Genomic DNA, 23,256 nt, shown 5'->3' with positions numbered 1-23,256 from the left:
CAGCGAGGTGAACAGAGACCATAATGTCCCACCAACGCAAAGCAAGAGATGGCCAGCCATGTCCCGTTTATTGTGCAACCACTGTTGTACACAAAAGCATGACCCGTGTGTGTGTGTGTGAGTATGTGTGTGTGTATGTGTGAGTGTGAGTGTATGTGAGTATGTGTATGTGTGGCCATTGGCCATCCCTTCCTTCACAATAGCACACGGGCGTGTGAAGGTGACTATGACACAGAGTGTGACAAACAAAGTTAGGCAGAAATACATCAGGTTATTTTACTTCATTACTCATTTAGAGAGAGGTCAGTGAAAACTCGGGTGTAGTTCAGTGTGCAGAGATCAGTGTGCAATCAGTGTGCAATCAGTGTGCAGAGTTAGGCTACTGCTCTGCACCGAACTGGGCCTTGACCACTTACCCCGCATGGCTGGAAGATAAGCCCATCAACCTCATGGCTGACCTGGGAGGTGAAGCTGCCTTCCAATAGCTGAAAAACACAACAAAGACGCAGCGTCAGCACAGAAGAGATAGACAGGACACGCAACACATGGAGCATAAAAGGCTGGAGGTATGAATACAAATGCAATCTCTACACGGGAATCCATGGCTTCTGTAAGAATGCATTGATAACAAAATAAATGAGGACCGAATTACAACATAGAAGTACATATTATGAATATATTACATATAATATATTACATATTTCTGTATGCCACTATCGTCTTGTCCTTATCATCAACAGCCATTACTATAAAGTAACACAATATCAAGCACGTATCTCTGTGATTGATGAGGCTTGGCTGATGCATCAATGAGTGTAATTTGAATGCTTAAAAAAGACAGAAATAGTGGATGAATCGCTAGGCTCCTGATGGCTAGAATAGAGAGGCTTCATCTCCTCAATTACCGGTGACGGCAAGACAGATGTTGTTAGGGAAGAGAATCTGCAGAACCATATTGGTTCAGCAATTGAGAGATCCCAGGAGAGGGAGCTTCTATCCAGTAGAACCGGCGCATTCCCTCGCAGATAAGGCTGTACACACACTACAGTTAATCTACAACCCTGTTCTGACAGGAACATAGTTTATGGTCAAGAACATGTTCGGGATTGGGAGTTTTATCAGAGACTTACTGTCACTGCAGAGCTGCAAAGCACAGTTTTTCGATTTAAAGTAATATGATTGTAGGCTGCTTTACAGCATAAGCGAATCGCCACATCAAAGGACTCGTGTTCCACTGCGGCAGTAAAGAAACGGCACTAATAGTCTCAGGCTATTGTGTGCTGAGATAGAGAGCAGACAATGAGGGGCAGCCAGTCGAGGTCAGCGGTCTGAATGAAACGCCGTGGGCTGAGTCTCATGACAGACCAACAGTGATACCAGCTAACAAGGCAGAAAAGGCAAAAAGTTCACAACATAGTTGACACCGTTTTATTTATTTTTCTTAATACAGTTTCTTTAGCTTGAACCTTTCTTAAAGATTCAACCCCTCCCCTTTCTTATCTCGTCTCATGCACTTCAGAGCTGTATTTACAATTCTGAACAGAGTGCCAAAAAAATGAATGCGAGACTGAATTCTTTACTCTGGACATCGCCAATTCAGCTAGGCTAGTTTTTAAAATGTATTTATGGTTAATAGTTTTATTAACACAACAGGACATAACATGTACACAACAGGACACAACAACAACAACTAGTATCTGTGGGGGAGGTTATTGTCCCATGTAATAGATAGAAAACTAGTTTTGCACTTTGTTATGCAGTACATTGTCCATAAACAATAACAGAGCTAGGCTAGGTTTAGAAAATAAACATTTCTTAATGTGTTGTTACTGTGCTCATAGAAAAGGCGTAGCGGCATGTGGTGAGACATGCAGGCTGGCTGGATCAGTGATGCCCCTGATGAGATGTGGTGGCAGGGGCCCTTAAAGGTGGTCTAGGCGCCTATGGCAGTCTAGGAGCCAGTCAGGCTATTGAACAGCCCTCCACACAGCAGAGAGAGAGAGAGAGAGAGAGAGAGAGAGAGAGAGAGAGAGACCAAAGCTAAGCAGAGGGTCATCAAGGAGAGAGTATTAGAACAGTGGCTAATAGTAAGGGTACACAAACACACCTTTAACAAGTCAGATGGATGGAATGGAATGGAATGGACTTTATTTGTCATTGCTACAGTACAGGTACCAAACAACGAAATTTAGGAAGTACAAAAAAAAAAGTGAACATACAAATGTTCTTAAAAACACAATGAAACACCAGTGTGGTAGCCCCCCCAGCTGCGGCGACTAAAGGGCTCTGCACACAGCGTGCGATTTCTGTTGCGCGTCAACGTTCCATTTTGAAGTTTGAATGGAAGTCTATGAGAACATCGCATTTACCCACACACGGCCCCGATTTTAATCGCACGGCGAACATTCGATTCCATTCATTTTGAATGGGACAAAGCACACGGCGTGCGAGTTTTGTCGCACTGTCAAATGAATGGAATCGAATGTTCGCCGTGCGATTAAAATCGGGGCCGTGTGTGGGTAAATGCGATGTTCTCATAGACTTCCATTCAAACTTCAAAATGGAACTTTGACGCGCAACAGAAATCGCACGCTGTGTGCAGAGCCCTTAAGCGCGCGGCCATCTTGGGATAGACAGGATGATAGTTACATTTGGTGAGAAATAATACTTTTTATAGTTACATTTGGTTAGAAATATAAAAAAAGAAATAAAAAGGTACAAAATAAGTGAAAAGAAATACATTTAGCAAGGCAGCATTTTTAATTGCTTTTTATTTTAAAATGCAGAAAAAAGTCAGCACCGGGTAGTGACATGTAAAATTCCATCACAGGTGGTGGAAGTAAAAAGGCTGTTAAAATCTCCTCAAATGCCACATCGCCCCGAGTCTGAACACTGACTATCCACAGGGAATGACTCAGAGAGCTATTGAGTAATGCCACCGAAAACAAATGGAATCAAACATTGTTTTTAATGTTGTATTCTATTTGTCTCGAGCAATAACCCAGAATGTGCTATACTTAAGTGCTTTAATATGCGTTGTAAATGGGTTGACTGGCAGAAAATGGCATTACTCCATACAATAAGCAGCCTACTGCATTAGCGGAGAAAGATCAGGTTTCACACGTACCAAGAGAGAGAGAGAGAGAGAGAGCTGGAACTATTCATACATATAGTAGCTGTCATATCATGTCATACAACATTTAGTGACTGTTTTACTGTACACTCAAAACAATAATACTAATCATGGTAAGTTGTTTTGTCATACAACATTGAGCAACGGTTTTACTGTACACTCAAAACAGTAATACTAATCAGGTTATGTCATTTCATCGAACGTTCCGCAAAGCTGCCTGTCTGCGCCTGTATCTAGGAGACGGAGAGCGCTTCAGACGGACGCTTCAGCAGCACTGAGAGAGGGCGGCTGAGAGAGGAGATTAGGAGGCTGTGAACAAGCGTCTGGGCGGAGATCAGCCCAGACACATCTGATGTGCAGGAGATGCTAGGCTTCATCTGCTCTGATGATTAGAGACACACCTAACAACTGCACTTTAATCTGAAAGAGCTCACACGCCTGCCCTTGCCAAATGTCATTACCTTGATGCACAATTGATTTGGGACCCCGTTCGTTTCATGTCCGACACTGCGAAGACACAAAGACGGCGTCGCGGGAAAACAAATAAGCAAGCCCCTTTCAGCATGGACGCTTTTCAGCATGGACGCTTTTCTGCATGGACTCAATTAACAAATACGACAGGGGGAAATAGACGAAAGTAGATTAAAAAAATGTCGTACTGCTCTTGTCAGAAAACAATAGTTATTCTGAAACAGTACAGAGAGACTAGACTGTAGAGCAGCATCATAGCACCCTGGGAGGAGAACGAGTCTTTCGGATCATTCGACTTTCATATCGACTTGGCGGACGGCAACAGTGAGGCGGAGAAATAAATACTGTGTCTGTCTTTGTGAGGCAACAACATGTAGGAGGACCTCCACCGACGCACCCAACCTCTGTATAGGAAGTCCCCTGGAGCGCTACCATAGAGAGAGGGGAGGGGGGGGGGTTACAACCATGCCTTCATGCTAAACCGCTTAAGTCAACAGGCACAAAGCCTGACCTGGTAGGCCTGCAGAGGAGTAGATGAAACCACACAGCCCCATTAGGAGATCCATCAGGGAGGGAGAGAGAGAGAGAGAGAGAGAGAGAGAGAGAGAGAGAGAGAGAGAGAAAATGAATGACTACCGCTGAACTCTAAGACACAAACACTCAAATGACGAAAAGAGACGTGTGTCTCACCCATGAGGGAGTGTGCGTCGGGGGTGATAGAATCAGGGCATGTTCTGCTGGAGACCATGGTTCACTGTCGCACGTCCAGGCTCATTTCACATATCAACACACAATGAAGAATCATACCTGGGAGTCGGTAGAGGGCTGATTGATGAGCATGCCTTCCTAGCTCTCCCTCTCCCTGCAACCTACCAGTACGGGGTAGTGGGTGGTCTAGTGGTGGTCTAGTGGATAGTGAGTTGGACTGGTGATTGGAAGGTTGTGAGTTCAAATCCTGTCTGAAACCACACCACCACTAGTGTGCCCTTGAGTAAGGCACTTAGCCCTCAGTTACTCCGGGGGGAATGTCCCTGTAATTTGTAATTGTAAATCGCTTTGGATTAAAAGTGTCTGCTAAATGGCAAATTGTAACACGCATGTGCACGTAACGGTAGGCCATGCTACCAAAACCAATCACATCTGAAGAAACGCTCCCTACTTAACACTCAACCATCCTGCTCCATTAAGATGGATGGGCTTAACACATGGAATGCATAATGACATTCATGGAAAAGCCTGAAGTACAGTATTTGAATAAGCAGATATGGCAAACCCAAGTATTAATCAAATAGCTGCAACAGTTTTGAGATAACACTGCATACCAACTCATGTACTGTAGGTAGTTTATGGCACCCACACGTTTCAGCCTTTTTCCATTAAGCAAAGCAATATAAATGGTCAACCCTGACCCAGTGTACCAGATGTAATAAGGCGAAGGTGATAACCACCTATTATGCATGTGAAAAACTTACACACTCTCTCTCTCTCTCTCTCTCTCTCTCTCTCTCTCTCTCTCTCTCTCTCTCTCTCTCTCTCTCTTTGTCTGAGCTGACAACAGATCAGGAGGTGGCACTGAAGTGAGAGTGTTTAAGAATCTTGATAGTCAACACATTCAATAAATAATGTACAATTAACTTTGAATTAAATTAGCTTTGAATTCATATCACAACCACAGCTGGTGTGACAGTCTGATTAAAATGCAGTAATGTGCAAATCAACTCTGTGGGGACAACTGAGTCTGTCGCTTTCGGCAAGGGGCTTGACTTGAGAATATCATATCATTACACAGATCATTCTCAAATGTAAATAAAATCACACGCAAAATATTCATCCCACAACAATGAGACATAATCTAAATTTCTTGATGGAGAATTTCACACTTCAATGATGTTAATGGTGATGATGGAACTTGACTGGATGTAAAGAACAAACAAATAAACAGCTATAATATTTGTTTTATATACATATATTCTGTATGATTTTATATAAATATATATATATAAATATATATAAATATATATTTTAAGGGGCGGCTGTGGCGCAGGAGGTAGAGCCGCCGTCTAATGATGACTGGCCACATGTCGAAGTGTCCTGACCTTGCCGCCATTGGTGTGTGTGTGAATGGGTGAATGAGAGGCTGTTGTAAAGCAATTTGGATAAAGGCACTATATAAGTGCAGTCCTTTTACCATTTAATCCATATGTTGGTTTACAGGGAATCATGCGTGTAGTAGGAAAACTAAATTATAAAGAAATTAGTCCAGGTGCAAAAATAAGTGAACCTCTTCATTCAATAGCGTATGGCACCTCCATTAGCAGCAATAACCTGGAGTAAAGGTCTCGTATATCCACTAATCAGTCTCTGACATCTCTGACAACAGTCCTGCCACAGCATCTCAATTGGATTTAGGTCTGAATTTGACGACCAATCCAGAACACAAATCTTCTTTATCCTGAGCCATTCTTTGGTAGATTAGTTTGAATGCTTTGGGTCGTCTTGTTGAAAGACCCATTTTCAGCCCAGCTTTAGCTCCTTGATTGATGGTTCTGTTCAAATATTAGTTCCTCGTTCCTGGTTCCATGCTGTAAATCTCCTGGTATACCTCAAAATTCATGGTTCCCTTAATGATGTGGAGTCTGCCAGGTCCAGAGGAGGAAAAGCAGCCCCAGATCATGACATTCCCACTACCATGCTTGACTGTTGGGATATGGTTCTTTTGGTGGTAGGCAGTGTTGGGTTTTCGCCAAATGTTGTGGATTTGATTGAGACCACAAGGTCCATTTTGGACTCATCTGTCCAGAGAATGGACTTCCAGAAACCTTCAGGCATGTCCAGATGGTCTCCAGCAAAGTTAAGAAGGGCAGTTTGGTTATTTTTTAACAGCAGAGGCTTCTTCCTAGCAACTCTTCCACGAATGCCATTTTGATTTAGTGTTCTTCTTACTGTTGAAGCATGCACAGTTACCTGAGATGCAGCAAGGGAGGTCTGCAAATCTCTAAATATTATGTTTGGGTTGGTTTTTACCTGATTTGTTATTTTTCTTGTGGCTCTTTGGGATATTTTGGAAGGGTGTCCACTTCTAGGCTGAGTTGCTGTCATGTTAAATGCTATCGATTTGTAAATGATTTGCCTCACAGTGGACTAATGGAGTTCAAATCTTATATAGCCTTCCGCAGACTGATGTGCTCTTTCTAACCTCTTCCTAATGTCCTCTGAGATCTCCTTTCCTCTCAGCATGGTGTGTTTTGCATTCACCTGTATGGATAACACAAAACTGACCAGGTTTCTTATCTCTATTTATCAGAGTCCCACCCAAACTCTTTCCTAAATATCTCTGCTTCAACTGGTTCATTTGGTACCCAATTATTTACTCTACTTACCTACTTGATTTAACCAATGCAACTTGGGGTTCACTTATTTTTGCACCTGCACTCATTTCTTTATCATTTATTTTTCTACTACAAACATGATTCCCTCTAAACCAACATATGGAATTGGTAAATATAAACCTGTTAAGTCAGATGAAAAAGACTGGTTCTGATTAAATAAAGATTTCATGGTGAAAACTAAAAACATCTATAATTGAACAAGGGGTTCACCTACTTTCAAGCATCACTGTATATATATGAAACAAGCATGCCTGGTGTCTGGAAACGGACTACCAAACCCTTCCTTTCCACGACCAAAGTTACACATCTCCCAAAGGGTTGTGATACCTTATTCACATTTCAAAGACTCAATCTTCTCTGGAGCGTGTAAAAGCAGCCCCAAGGACCTGGTGTGTGAGCACTGCTCTTGGTCTGTCAGGCAGGGGACCACCTTATTCTCCAGAGAGACAAGCAAATAGAAAAGGAAGCTCTTGTTGTGGTCTTGGTTCAGTGGCAGAGTTCCCCTGCAAGACTAAGATTCAAATTAAATCAAATTAAATCTTAGAAGGAAATACGTTTTTCGACAGAGTAGATAAATAAAAAATAAAAAATAAAAAAACATGAAACATGGCCCAATTATTTTTTTTGCTACATTTCGAAATTGGATGTGTTGCTGACATGCACACAATCACATACTACGAACAAATCATTCTTGAGAGAGAAACCGTCAAACAAAAACCTTTGAAACCCATGACAGCTGTGCAAAAATCATGCATACATGTAGGCTTTTCTGAGCATACAATGCACATTACAAGGGCAGCATTCAGAACACAACATTGTTCTGGGCTCATTATGTTTCCATACCTGAGATTTCTCAGAATACCTGCAGTGAAATGATGCACTTTGCTTACCAAGAAGCCCTCTTATTTTTCCCTGCTCCAGCTTCACCTCATGGCTCTTAGAGATTCAGGTGCAGGGACTTCATCAAAGGCAGAGAGGATAGATTGATATTCCAGTCAGTCCACGGGGCTGTTGCCGAGTGCTACTTTCATGCCTAATGTGACTTGCCCTCAGAAGCAGGCACGGAGCCTTCCCATTTAAGTAATGCAGACAGGACTACATAACTACTTCCTGGCCTGGTGTTAAATCAGGTTACACAGTATAAAGCAGTAGGGGGATAATTTTTTGACGGATGGATTTAATAAGACAATTCTCATCAACCACACATCTTCAGACACACGGGCAGAAAATGTGCAATAATGAACAGACTCACATAATTTGATCCATTGAAAGAGAGGCTTGGTAGTCTGTCATCTCACTGTGAATTGAGTATTGCTATCACTGTCCCTCTGCGTCAACATAACAACATAGCCTACCACTTTACATGTATCCCAAACTAAGCATGACCTCATTCTCAGTGGACTAAGTCCATTTTCCAAACTAAGTCCATTTTCCAAGACGTAAGTGATTCTTTTCGTTTGCAAGTACTCAGGGCATCCATTATGAGTGCAGGCAGTCGATCCTCCCTTTCGCAGAAAAGCAGTCCATTTCAATCATACACCTCTGAACACCCCCCTGCCCCCACTATGTCTTGCCTCACAAAGTCTCCTGCATGATAACCACCTCTTTCTGCAGTGTGGTGGGGAGATTGATGATTCAGGAAGAAAAAACTCGCACTGAATTTCAGAAAACTGGAGAGTGATCTGGGATTCAGCAGGGTGTTAATGAGCACAGAGTTGTCGATGAGTATTGTAGTAAAATTTGCATTTTTGGTTCCCTGGAGTGGACACTGCAGTGGAAGTGGCAACCCTAGCAACAGCGGTCTCTGTTCTCTGTTCTCATCTCTGTTCACTTTTCATAGGGTGATGAAAATGATGAACACAAGTGGTTCAAATACCCGAATCTAATGCATTTGTGGAAAAAGGCTGTCCATAACGATGTTACGTGTAATGTATGTTTGTTTGCACCATTTTCCACTGGGTCCCCTGTTACTGAGGCACTCATAAATCACAGAGGGCTTATAGAAACAACCAGAAAAGAAACAAGTTGTCCTTTAAAAAGTGATTCAATGTCAATTTAGGAGTGCCATGACGCTAATGTGTCCAAAAGCATGACAGGAACATACTGTATATCTGGCTTGTATATCACTCTATTGTTTAAGACAGAGTGGATTTGCTGTATTGTGGGAGTACCAGCCTGGGCAGATTCACTGGGGATCGTATGCTGGGAAGGCGGGAAGGCAGGAAGGCAGGAAGGGGGGTGGGTGGCATTATGACTGATACACAGGGGGCAGCAGATGAGACCTGGCAGGATACTGTGTCTGAAAGTCTGAAACCTGGGGAGAGCTCAGAACCCCGCCGAGAGTCTGCAGATGGACTGGTGCCCACTGACATCACTCCGAGAAGCTCTCTTCGAGCCTGGAGGGCAAGCAGTAGTGCAGTAGTCAAACTCATAATGTTAATCAAACAGGCCTCTCTAAAGAATACAGCACCGATAACATCTTAATTCATCGACATCACTACATGTTGTGCAACCTCTTCATTAAGGCTCTGAAGAAAGTATATAATTCCCAAAGCAGCTGAGGTAAACAAGCCGTATTACTCATCGACAGCATGTGTAATTTGGTCTAAACACATTTTTTTTACAAAGTTTGTATTTGTATTTGTATTGTTGTAGCGGAGGACAGAATGCGGTATGTTTTCTTTGAATCTTACTTTGGTTTTTACAGCATTGCCAGCATTCAAGGCCAGTGTTGAGGGCCATTCTGAGGCCAACACTTTTCAGAGACTGTTGGCATAGCTGCCTGTTCTGACTTGCAGCCTGGGACCTTGTCCCAAAAGACTGTCCAGACACTCATGTCGGTTGAGTATCTGGATTATCCAACTTTTTGTCCTTTTTTTTTAAATGTCCAGATCCCACTGTTCCCCAGGGATCCTACTGGAAGAATAAGTGCAACAGGGAGATTGATGTTCTCCCATATTCCAAAACGAAAGTCTTATGTTGTTGTTTAAACATTATGATGCTTATACTGCTGTACTTTCAGATACTATCTATTCTACACACAATGCTGTAACTTTAGTTTGCAATTTTATTTATATTTGTATTTTACTTTTTTTTCCTTGTTTATGCTCCCCAATTCCCCCACATGTCCTACCCATACCCACCCTTCATACACCTACACACCCACATTCAGACAATCACTCACATAGACACTGTATACTACATACCACTCTTAACTTTCTCCTATTCACCTGCCTCTCCATGCCCCGACCATACTCAAGGGTCAAATTAAGACTCTCTCTAATTCTTACTCTAAACTATGGGATCACTTAAGGTTATAAGCTATAATATCAAAGGTCTTCACAATCCTATAAAGAGAAAGAAAAAAACATTAATCAGCTAAAAAGAGAGAACTGCCAGACAGCATTCCTGCAGGAGAGACCCACCTATCGGACATGGAACAACTTTAGAGAAACTAAAGAAATCCTGGGCAGACAAAGTATTTTACTAATCACACCAATCAGGTACAAAGAGAGGAGTATCTATCTTGATACACAGACAGGTTAATTTTACACCAACTACGGTCCACAAAGATACTGAGGGAAGATTTATTCTAGTAAATGGGTCTATTGATGGAATACATGTATCCCTCATGAACATAATTATGCTCCAAATGAGGATGAGCCTGACTTCATTAGCACAGTTATTAACACAGCACTACAGCACATCTCTGGTATCCTACTGTTGGGAGGGGACTTCAATTGTGTTATGTCTCAGCGAATGGATAGACAACCTACTTCCAAAAAGTCTCACTTCTAGAATGAGTAGAATGCTTAAACACCTATTAATGGAGTCAGGCCTAGTTGATGTCAGGAGAAGAAAATTCCCGATTTTACCTTCTACTCACACAGACATTCTTCTTATTCTAGAATCAATTATTTCTTTACCTCCAAAGCAGAACTACACAGGATAGAAAACATAAAGATCTTAACAATGACTATTTCTGATCTTGCGCCTCTTGCATTATCATGGGACATACCAAACAGGTCACAGGCCACAGGTCACAGGCCAAAAACCAAACAACGGGGATTAAACAAATCACTTCTAAATGATAAGGAATTATATCATTATCAACTAACGTACTACCTAGAAATGAACGCCTCACCCGAAATTTCACCTCTCACTCTATGGGACTGTGCTAAGGCATACATTAGAGGTCGCATCATCTCATTTACGAGTGAGGAAAAAAAGAGTAGAGAAGCAAAACACAAAACAAACATCTGAATTGAAGGATAAATTATGGCTGCTCGAACAACAACATAAAAAGACACCAACCCCCAGCCTACTTAATGCTCTCAACCAAACACGTAGAGATCTTAATAGCCTAATCACTGAAAAGATTGAGGGAAATGTAAGATTTACCAATCAAAAACATTATGAAAACAGTAACAGAGCAAGTAGATTATTAGCATTAAGACTCAAAAAAACAGCAAGCATCTAATATAGTCCAGAAATTAAAAACTGATAACTCAACACTCAACCTGATGAAATCCCAATGTCTTTTGCAGAATTTGACAAATCTTTTATTGTTAAACTTAAAAGCATAGCACCATGCATTACAATCTGGAACCATGCCCCCCTCGTGGAGGGAGGTGACAATAGTTGTAATACATAAAGAGGGCAAGGACCCCATCCAACGCCAATTATAAAGGGCCATCTCACTGTTGGACACAGACCTTCGTATATTACCAGCCATCCTGACAAGACGCATCAACAAAATTATCACACAAATGATTCACCCTGATCAGACCGGGTTTATTACTGGAAGACACTACGGGGACAATATCAGAAGACTACTAAATATAATGACTCACCCAAAAGTTAAGGAGAAAGAAGCAATGATATTATCCCTAGATGCCCACAAGGCATTTGACAGAGTATTTTGGCAATACCTATTTCAAACTTTGAAACGACTCCAATTTGGCCCTAATTTTATAAAATGGATTCAAACACTGTATTCAAACCCACAAGCTGCCATTAAAGTAAATGGATTTCTGTCAGACCGATTTGCACTAGAACGTGGCTGCAGGCAAGGGTGCTCTCTGTCACCCCTGCTGTTCGATATCAGCATATCAGCATATCAGCATCAGCAACAACATAAAAGGGACTGACAATAAATGAAGAGCAACATAAATTATCATTGTACACAGATGATGTACTTCCATACCTAACTGAACATGCAACAACAATCCCACACTTAAAAGATCATATCTCCACTTACGGGTACTGAGTTAAAATGGCCCAAGGATGGCATTAAATATCTTGGCATCCAAATCCCTTCATCGTTAAAAAACCTAAGTGATGCAAATGACATAATCCATAATCCAAAATATCAGTAAAGATCTAGACCGCTGGTCAGCACTTCCCCTGTCTTTGTCGGGCCGTATCCAGAGTGTATGCATGAATGTGCTGCCTAGGCTTCTCTATCTGTTTCAGATGCTACCCATTGATATCTCCAAATCCACATTTGATAAATGGGATGGGCTCATGTCAAAATGTATATGATAAGGAAGGCACCCAAGAATCAGACTAAAAACACTGCAGCTATCTAAACCAGATGGAGGGCTCAAACTCCCGAACCTAAGATATGACTTTTGGGCTGCGCAGTTAAAACCTCTAACAGCATGGATTCAAGACTCTTCACATACACAAAGGTCTTGCCCTTCCTTGACGTACCCTTAAGGGAAACTCAATTAGGTGAATGGACCAGAGTCACCAAAAATTTGGAGGAAAATAAAACTCTCATTTGGATTACCTGAAGCAATCTCAGCACTATCCAATATTGGACTTATGAAATTGTGATTGATTGACTCAGATTGTGTAACCTCAAATATAGACATAGGGTTTAGAAGGATATGTGACCTTTACCAAATATCTCTAGCCATGAATTTGAATAATACACTACAGCTAAAAGGGAGATGGGAAACTGAAATGAACACAGACATACCACAGGACATATGGGAGGAAATATGCACTGAAGCACAATTAGTAACTAATTCAAATACCCGGTGGGAATTCAAATTGAATCTTTGTTAGACTACTACGTTTTATGTTTTAAAAGACAGAAAACTTTTCTGAGATGGCATTTCTGAGAAGAGAGAAATTTGCTAGGGGAGAGCAATCTCCAAAGGGCATACTGCAAGCAAATTAATCATTACACGCTTCTATGGCTTGAAACTAATAACAAAATGATAAGGAGAAGCAGGGATATTATCTGCATCAAAATATGTAATTAGAATATCTAAGAATCTTTCCCCTATCTAGGTGTGTGTGTGTGTGTGTGTGTGTGTGTGAACAGTGCCAAGGCCCTAATCTAGATTGCTACTGCATTGCCCAACCCAGAATTCCAGATCCTTAAGCATTTCCGAAATTCCCTCATTACAGAATTAATTTAAGTTTGGCTGAATTTGTATATCTCCTTTCCACACGAGCGCATGCACGTGGCAAAAAACACAAACACACACCTTTGCTCTCGCTCGGTCTCTGGGGGCTCCCTTCTCTACGCTCACCTTGAGCAGACGGAGGGGGGAGAGAGGTCAGCGAGCCGGCGAGGAGACTGTAGCCACAGGACTGACAAGGCTCCACTAATATATGTGTGTGTGTGTGTGTGTGTGTGTGTGTGTATGTGTGTGTGTGTGTGTGTGTGTGTGTATGTGTGTGTGTGTATATGTGTGTGTGTGTGTGTCTGTTAGCCACAGGACTGACAAGGCTCCACTAATATGTGTGTGTGTGTGTGTGTGTGTATCTGTTAGCACACAGGAATGACAAGGCTCCACTAATGAGACACACTGTTAGGGGGGATTCACTCTCCTTTAGCCTGCCACTCTGAATTCCTTCCGGCAGCAGAACCCAGCCACTGACACGATGGTCTGAACAGCAATCACAGGCCACAAAGGTCTCAACACAATCATCCCTGTTAATGAGGGTCGGCAAGGGAGGGAGATGGATTGGGGTAGAGTGAAGAGGTAGCCATCCTTGTCATCCCCATTTGAACCTGAGGCGGTTTGTGTCCAAGGGTACACACAACAACCACAACCATGGAAACACACTTGGCCACTACAGCCCGGAAGGCAAAGCAACAGGTAATTGTGCAAAAACCCAGGTACTCACACACCGTGACATGAGTTTTTCTTTGACTATGTGATCTGACTGAAAAAAGGACAACAGGGCCGTTGTTATAGGCTACGATCTGTAGTCAGCTGTTCAAGTCATGTGGTAACATTAAAGAAAAAGCCCTAGAGATAGGATACAGCATTGAAAATGCTGGTGGGAGTCTAAACCGAACTCAGTCGTTCACATGGTCGGTAACTTCAAACACAACCTTAACCTCAGTGGCACCGAGGTGATTTCATAGCAGGGAATTAGTCGTTGGAAGGTGGCTCTCCAGTGGGCAACAGAGATAAATTACGGCTGTTTCTGACTCACGGCTTCTACACTGAGAAAACAAGCATGTGCCTCGGTCCACACCTCAACAGATAGAAATCACACGCTCCACAGACCCTCCAGTCTATTCCGACTATTCTTTCTTTAAAGTCCAATTCTCTTCAGCTATAATGCAGTCAATAGATCAGCTAGAGTCTTAAAGTCACCGACTGGCACTCACACCAATCATCATGAAGTGCTTCGAGAAACTGGTCCGGGCCCACATAGTCACATTCCTCCCGCTCAGCCTGGATCCATACCAGTTCGCCTACAGAGCCCACAGGTCCACAGAGGACGCCATCGCGACGACTCTCCACTCCACCCTATCCCACCTGGAGGGGGGGAACAGCTACGTGAGACTGCTCTTTGTGGACTTCAGCTCTGCTTTTAACACTATCCTTCCAGACAGGCTAGTGACCAAACTACTAGACCTGGGACTATCACACTCCATCTGCACATGGATCAAGGACTTCCTGTCTGACCGCCCCCTGAGGGTGCGGGTGGGCTCCCACACCTCCACAGCCCTCAGACTCAGCACTGGGTCCCCCCAGGTCTGCGTGCTAAGCCCCATCCTCTACAACCTCTACACCCACGACTTCACCCCCGTCCACCCCAGCAACTCCATCATAAAGTTTGCAGACGACACCACCGTGGTGGGCTGCATCTCGGGGGGGGACGAGACGGCGTACAGGGATGAGGTGGAGCAGCTGGGCAAGCTGTGCAAGGTCAACAACCTGCTGCTGAACCAGTTAAAGACCCAGGAAATCATCGTGGACTTCAGGAGGAAAAAATCTGAGGTCCAGCCCCTGCTCATCGATGGAGGGAGCGTGGAGAGAGTCTCAACTCTCCAATTCCTGGGGGTGCACATACAGGAGGACCAACACAGCAGCCATCATCAAGAAGGCACAACAGCGGCTCTACTTCCTGAGAGTCCTCAGGAACTACCACCTCAGACAGGAGCTGCTTGTGACCTTCTACCGCTGCACAGTGGAGAGCATCCTCACCTACTGCATATGCGTGTGGTTCTTCAGCTGCACAGCCGCAGAGAGGAAAGCGCTACAGAGAGTCGTGAGATCGGCCCAGAAGATCATCGGCGCCCCCCTCCCCTCTCTGGAAGAGCTGTACAACACACGCTGCCTCAGGAAGGCCTCCAAGATCTCCAGGGACCCATCCCACCCTGGGAACGAACACTTTGTTCGGCTGCGCTCAGGCAGGCGGTTCAGGACCATGTTCGCACGGACAAACAGACTGAAGCTCAGCTTCTACCCTAGGGCCATTCAGGCCCTGAACACAGCCAAGACCTAGGTTCTAGGCTCTGGACAATCTAGACAATTTGATGGCAGCTACTAGATTGTAAACATAAGTGCAATTGAAATACAACTGTGAACATTCTAAATCTGCTACTGCGACACTTTAAATGAATGTGCAACAAATATTATGTGCAATATGACAACCCATGTTTACATAAGGTTCAGATATAGGAAAAAGTTAGGATATGTATAGCATAGCATAGTGTACAGCACAGTGTTTATTGTATAGTAGATAGTGTACATTTATTTATTTATTTATGTCAACCAGCTCTTTTCTCTTTTTTGTTTTTACCCTTGGCTCTCTTGTTTTTAGTCTTTTTTCCAAGCACCAGATCCTAAATTTCGTTGTACGGTACCTGTACTGTATAAATGACAATAAAGACCATTCATTCATTCATTCATTCATTTATTCATAGTGAGTCCCCTTATCAGTCAGTGCTGGGTGAAAAGGCTGTAATCTCATAAAGAAGAAAAAATAACCTAAAAGAAGAAAATTGTATTTCAAGATAAAAAAAAAAGGTCTATTGATAACAAACACCATATTCTCCTTGATACTTTCATTTGAGAGCCATTTCTCTACTGTTGAAAACACCACACTCTGTGGCGCCGCTCCAACATTCCACTGGGGGCGGGGGGGGCGGGGGGGTTAAGTTGGTGTCATTGAAGGGGTCAGGGGGGTCAGACCGACAACGTCATGGCCATGGTGATACTGATCAAACCCCCTTTAATGGTCAAATTAGGGGGAATTTACTGATCTAATTGGTATTGGTACTTGATAAATGGGTTCTGGATATTAAGACTGTTGGGGAGGGGAAAGATTACCAATCACTTAATTAAAGCTGGGTCCATTTCGCAAGAGCAAGAACCCCATGAGGAAGATTTAATTAAGCTATGTTTACTAAATGGTAGACTGTAAGGGCATCTCAACAAAATGAGCATATCACTATGTTAGATTTAATTGCTTTTTGCAATAAAAATTGCTCCATAACTTAGTGCAACAGCTGTTACCACTGGAAATCAACTCATTTGGTACATTGAAATTCTGTCGAATTCTGTTATCCTGGGTCCCCCCCCCCCCCCCATTTCAGACTGATCAATCGATTTCCCCCCCCCCCCCCCAAAAAAAAGGAATATCGTATGATGACTAGACTTTCTTATTAAATGGAGTACGGTTGTTAGCAAAGCCAGATGCTAACCCACTCCAACCACTTCTGCTCTTTAGCACTCAACAGTTTGGTGCAGCTCAGCACCCTTCATCCCAGCACACACTTCAGTGCATAAGAGCTACTTTACATGTAAGGCATATGCGAATGCAGACTACCACTGTATGAGATGTGAGTGTGTGTGTGTGTATGTGTGTGTGTGTGTGTGTGTGTGTGTGTGTGTGTGTGTGTGTGTGTGCGTGCGTGTGTGTGCGTGTGTGTGCGTGTGTGTTTGTGCGTGTGTGTGTGTGTGCGAATGAGGAGATATGGTATGGTATGGCGGTGGCTATTGTACACAACTCAATTAAACCCAGTGAGTCATGACTCTCTTCATTATGTCCTTATGTCCTTATGTTCTTCTCCTCATCTATTAGCAACCATTTGCAAAAGACGGGAGGGCTCTTCATTGCCTCTCGCTGAACTCTCTTTCCCATACTCCATCTGTTAATGGGCCCTTAACTTAGACCAGGGCTGAGGTTGATTCAATCTCAAGCTCATCTAGGGCTCATTTTCCACTCAGTGTATTGCTTCTTTTCGGTTTTTTTACTTAGCAGGAGTCAATTTGCCGATCCCATCAACTTCCACTTTATAGAATAGGAGGGGAAACTTCTAAACTGTAAAAATCTAAACAGAGTGACTTGATAAATAAGCACTTTGCATTCTGACAGAGGAAACGCGATTGCAGCCGATGCAAAACAATCCTGCAAAAAAGAAAAAAAGAATAGACCTATTCGAAAAGAAAATTACACATTAAATGACTTGAAGCCGGAAACTGCTGAGTGCTGCAGCCACGGAAAAAACAGCAGCCTGGCAACCCAGACAAAAGCCATCACACAACCTCAGCCTCTAATTGAAATGAATATTTCGGGGAATTTCGGGGGGGAGAACATGCTATGAAGTAGAGAGCTTTTTCCACCATGAATTCCAATTCACCCCTTTTTCATGTCTGCTGCAACAGAGATGCGGCTGTATGCAGAGCAGATGGCCTCGGCACAGGACAATGAGGCATAGTTCCAATGACTTAATTTCTGGAATATCTTCACCCCCCCCCCCCCCCCCCTAACAAGAGAGTGGGCGATCGGTCATAAAGGCCTCAGACAGCGAGGTTGGAACAGGGTTGACCAGAGTAACCCACTCATTCATGGCCCAACATTTCATACTGAACAAAAACAAGGGCCACAAAGAGATCAGTGATGGTGCTGGGGGGGCTGGAGCAACCAGCCACCACCAGCAGATTAACACTGGGTGAGATATTTTGCGAATGTACAGGGCTACAATCTTCCCACTGACCTAGCGATACGCAGATCAAGTTAATTGCGCAATGTCCTTCAGCAGAGCCATTATTAGGCCGGCGGGCGCAGGGCCTTGGTAAGGAGCTCTTGGCCATGGCCCTTCCCGCTACATGGGTGGGCATCTGCACAAACACAGGGTGTAGGAAACCATATAGTCCTAGTCAATCCGCTGCTATGATTATTAAAGTTATTGGAAAATTATCAATTATTTGGATAACAATTAGTGAGGTCCACATGCGGGTTCAGTTTACAATAATACATTTCTATAGTGCATTTTCAGACCATGTGTTTCTCTTGGCTGATAATCATGAGTTTTTCATGAATATTCACACCGACTTAAATAGGATGATCATTTCTCTTTTTCCATAAATAGTGATAAGAGGCAGGCCGGCAGCCCGTTGGAATAAAGGCAGTCATAAGCGATGACAGCTGCAATTGATCAAATGTTGTTTACCGAAAGACAGTGACGCTATTAAAAGAGCTCACTAATACTTTAAAGAGAGAGGCTGGCACTGGCTTATTTCTCCTTGATTTTCCTCCTCTTCCTGCGAAAAAAAGAGATTTGGTTCTTGGAGGTGTGGTTTGATGTGCCAGCCAAAGCCCAACCTTAAAAAAAACATTGTGATGTCACAATTCACCACCAATCACACACTGTTCAAAAACTGAAAACATGAAAACATGTTTTTAGTCACATTTTGGGGGTAGAATTGATGTATATGACTACTACCCGAAGCCACATAGACCGTTTTCAACAGAAAAAGTTTCAGGGGGAGAGAGAGAGAGAGATAAACACACACACGCACGCCCGTGTATTACCTTTCTTGACGCATGGATGTCGAAGAAAGGCTTGTTTCTGACACTGAAGGGTTCCTTGGTTTTGTCGATCTGTCCTGTCTTCATCTTCTCCATCCGAGGGGAAATGATCTCTTTTTCCATGCATAAGAGCCGAATATTGAAATCACATTGACCGACAGGCTGTCCCTGAAATGCAACCATAAATCCACAAACAAACGTTAGTAAATTGCCTCTGAACACAGCATGGGGCTTTGCATATCAGTGTCTCATTTGGGTAGGAAATTATACAAAACATTGACTAACTAACGCACTGTTTATTTAGTGATATCTATCATCACAGTTCGATGGTGTACCGAATGAGATGTTTTTTACTTGATAGATTTTTCAAACAAAATACATTTTAAAACAATTCTTCTGATAAATTGTACTGATATGAAAAGGTGACAGAGAGAGAGAGAGAGAGAGAGAGCTGCCAATGCATTTCCATGGCAACAGTGAGTGTCACCGTCTGAATAGTCATGAGCTGAAGGAACTGCATTCTCGCGGGGGCAGCGGCGCGGGGCCACCACAAAGAGCATCTCTTAGGATGCACGGATAAAAGCTACAGGTAATGAGCTTCTATTGAATCAAACATTTTTTGATGAGGACTTCATGGCAGCGGGTTCTTTTTTTAATGTCCTCCACTACGTTTTCTTTTGTTCACACGGCTGCAACTCTGAGAAGGCGAGGGACCTCAGGTCCCCATCTACCCTGCCTGCCTGGACACTTCATTTATGTGGACCCTGGCCTGTCATTAGTAAACAAAACACAGCCTGTGAGTGTCTTTTAATCATCTCCCCTCGAAAGGGACAATGGCAGTCTCGTCGCAGTTCTTAACACCTCTCCAGAGATCGAAGTTCAAATTGGAAATTTCACGAACCCTCAAATACACACAAACACAAACTCAGCGGCACACACAGAATACAATTTGGCCAAAGTGAATGAAATAGAAGAATAAAGAAATAACGAGGTAGTACTAAGATTAGAGAAGTGCAGAGACAGTGACAATAACGATATCCTTCCTGTGCCAGAGGCAGTCTTGTCTGTTTGAATGTGCTTCATTAAAAAACACAGCCTTTCACTCATTAGCATACCACCGGAGGGGCTGACAGACTGATTAGTGTTAACTCGTCGTCATCTTCATCATCATCATCATCATCATCATCATCATGGACCACACCTCAGTTGCCTAACGTTCTACTTCTATTTTCTGAGCCCAGCCTCTTGTAAATGTAAATGTCAACTGCACGGACACTGATTTTTTATTTTATTTCCCGGATAGCGGTAACACTCCAACAACCAAAGACGTGACTGGTTGGCTGACTGTTTTCAAGTGTAAATTGTAGCAGAGGTAGTTGGAAGGCACTCGTATTGGGTTTATAATTGAGTTTTCGGATTCCTTGTTAAAATGGGAGGGGTGGACTTCTGATGCTCAGTACTGCTTGTCTTGGCAGACAGAGAATTAAAAGAGGGAGGAACAGGTGGAGTGTACCATTCTCAGTACCGAGTATACAGTGCACCATTCTCATTCACATTGAAAGAGGCTGTGAGGATGGAGAGAAAGTTGCAGCACTTAACGTCAAACATCCCACCACCACCACTGCCGCCTCAGGGGAGACACACAATGTTCAACGCGACATGGCGGTAAAAATTCATGAGCAAAATTAATGGGTAACGACCGTTTGACATTTAAAGCCTCCTCACAACCTGTCAAGAAACATATTGAAATTCGCTAGCCATTCGGTTGTGTCTGTGTGTGTGCGTGAGCATAATCGCCAAAGTGACCACACACACCTGGTGCTTTGAATCTAATCCCATGGGGAATATCAAGCTGTGTGCTAAGGATATTAGTATTCTGCACCATCAGAGTAAAAGGGCACATCGCTTCTCCAGTGGCTGGGTTGGGTTCAAGCTGCCTTCGGTGCGCCACCGTATCTTAAACATGTGCTCTGCTGACATTTGTCGTCCTTTCAATGCCTTTCTGCTGGAAACTGAGCTACTCACAGAGACAACAAGGGACTACTGATAGTGACTGCATTTGGGTCCTATCGGGGGCCAGAGGAAATCATGTCCTGACAAAAATATCCTGGCTAAAAGGATCATCAATGACTAAAGAAGCTGGGAACCAGCTCATATAACACAACACTTCTCAAGTATGCTGTGTGGACTAATGACCTAAATACTTTGCTGTCTGAATGACCATCCACGGGAAGCAAGGTGACATGGCTCACCTCCAACTCTTTCATCTCTACTCATAACCCCAAAATACATTTTACTGCCCTGGTAGGCAACATCAGGCTTTGCAAGGACAGACACAATCTTCGCTCATTTGAAATGGATGGTGGTAAGAGGGATTACGCGAAGACCCAAAGAGTGAGTTGGGTTGCTTTTAGGAAGATTATATTCCATTTGGAATTAAAGAAACTATGCTCTCACTGTGCAGGGATATTTTTAAGATGACACTCTTACTGCAGACAATTAAAAATGTCATTAAACTCCAGCTCTTGGGATAAGACACCGGACTCTTGATCAGGAGACCTCATTGACAGGTCGTTTGAAAAAGAACAACAACAAGTAGACTCAAACAAACAGGTTGCGAAGTAAGTACATCCAATTAAATCGAACACCATTATCCTTGAGAGAGACAGGCCGAGGAGTGGAAACCATAAATCAATCGGTCTGGTGCGCGGCTCGATGCTGCTTCTTGCATGTTGCACAACACCACAAATCTTTGCAAACGGGCATGTTCCTGGAACAACAACTGGCATCTCATCCAATCCATGTTGCACCATCTGCCTCTGCATCAGCGAGGGAGAACAAGATGGATGTGTGAGACACTCTAGTCTAGTGATTAACAGTTATTCTGAGTATGTGTCTGGACTGCACTGTGCGGTATGCATGCTGCCAGAGGTACAATCAATACCACCTTACTCCTAACCTTGAACCTTTCCTTTAGTTTTCTTAACAACGACAAAGCAAACTTTCTGCAAAGAAAGATTAATTAAATCTTAAAATGCATTCACTTCACCCGAGCAACTAAAACATCAATAGCTGATTATAATAAACCTGCGTGGGTCACAAAAGCCTGACAAAAATGCATAAAGAACACAGTATAATCACAGCATTACACCCACAAAACCAACTACCAATTGACTTAATTGGAAAGGCAAATTACAGCAAGGAAGAAATATTACGATCAGACTGGGTTCAAAGAGGAAAGCCTTATAGGTTATCATCTGTATCATGTGTTTAGATAAAAGCATCAAATACGACAACCACAATTCAGTGCATTATACAGCAGCTCTAAGGGGGTAAATTCTACAAAGCTATGCTGAATCAGAGTTATGTTGAATTTATATAAGCTTGCATGACATTTAACACATGAGCCAAGGAGAAATCTGCACAACTGAAAATGTAGATGTTTTCACAACAAAAGCGGGAGAGCAAAGCTAAAATTCTATGAAACAACCGACAGATCCAGTCTGGTGGTGGGAGAGTCTGCAGTGACATCACAACAAACATTGCGGATTACTGTCCGCATTTAAAGTTCCCTGGATGAAGGCCGAGCTTTGTGCCTATGGGGGTGGCATGAAAGGAGAGAGAAGAGTGTCTCTCTCGAGTGTTCAAGACCTCACACTTAGAGGTGACTGCAGGGGAGCTAAAGCAGACCCATTAGTGAGATGTGGACGTGGTCCTAGCAGCCGAGTGTGGCCAGGCCCTAGCAACGCTATTCTTAGGAGGACGACTGCTCTCCCATGCCGCATACTATAGGCACCAAGTGACTTATCAGGCGGAAGGGACTGGAGGTGACGCGAGTCGATACTGGCCTCTAGAACTTACCTCAGCACTACAAACTATGCCTTCAAGAACATCCACCCCTTCTAAAAAAACAACCCCAAAAAACAGACCTAAAACCACTGGTCTGAGTTAGTTTTATGGTAAGAACACCATGAACTATTTCAAACCTAGTGAAGTACCTGATGTCTGGGAAAATGTTGAGAGGACGTAGAGGAAAATGTAAATGGCAGAATGAAATGCCCATTGACAGTTTAATTTCTAGATAATGAGTCCTATTTAAAATAAATTAAGATGACACAGCAAGGCTCAACCATTAAAATAAAGATATACATATTCAGACAAATCTACTGTGACATTCTGACTTTA

The 23,256-nt window shown here is 43.1% G+C and overlaps 1 protein-coding gene across 2 annotated transcripts in view; it reads right to left on the bottom strand.

Moving 5' to 3' along the window:
- Window positions 1–23,256, bottom strand: part of rngtt (RNA guanylyltransferase and 5'-phosphatase) — an 82,531-nt gene that overhangs the window by 26,080 nt on the left and 33,195 nt on the right. Inside the window, exons 12-13 of one of the 2 annotated variants that reach the window (XM_080526520.1) lie at window positions 19,075–19,239; window positions 417–485 (exon numbers count right to left, since the gene is read on the bottom strand). In XM_080526520.1, the coding sequence (XP_080382646.1) occupies window positions 417–485; window positions 19,075–19,239 (234 nt within the window). The remainder of the gene's footprint in view (window positions 1–416; window positions 486–19,074; window positions 19,240–23,256) is intronic. The other variant, XM_080526521.1, reaches the window with a different exon arrangement.

This window comes from Nansenia antarctica (assembly GCF_963989245.1).
Source record: "Nansenia antarctica genome assembly, chromosome: 3".
Taxonomy (NCBI): domain Eukaryota; kingdom Metazoa; phylum Chordata; class Actinopteri; order Argentiniformes; family Microstomatidae; genus Nansenia; species Nansenia antarctica.
This window is presented reverse-complemented; position numbering and strand designations above follow the sequence as displayed.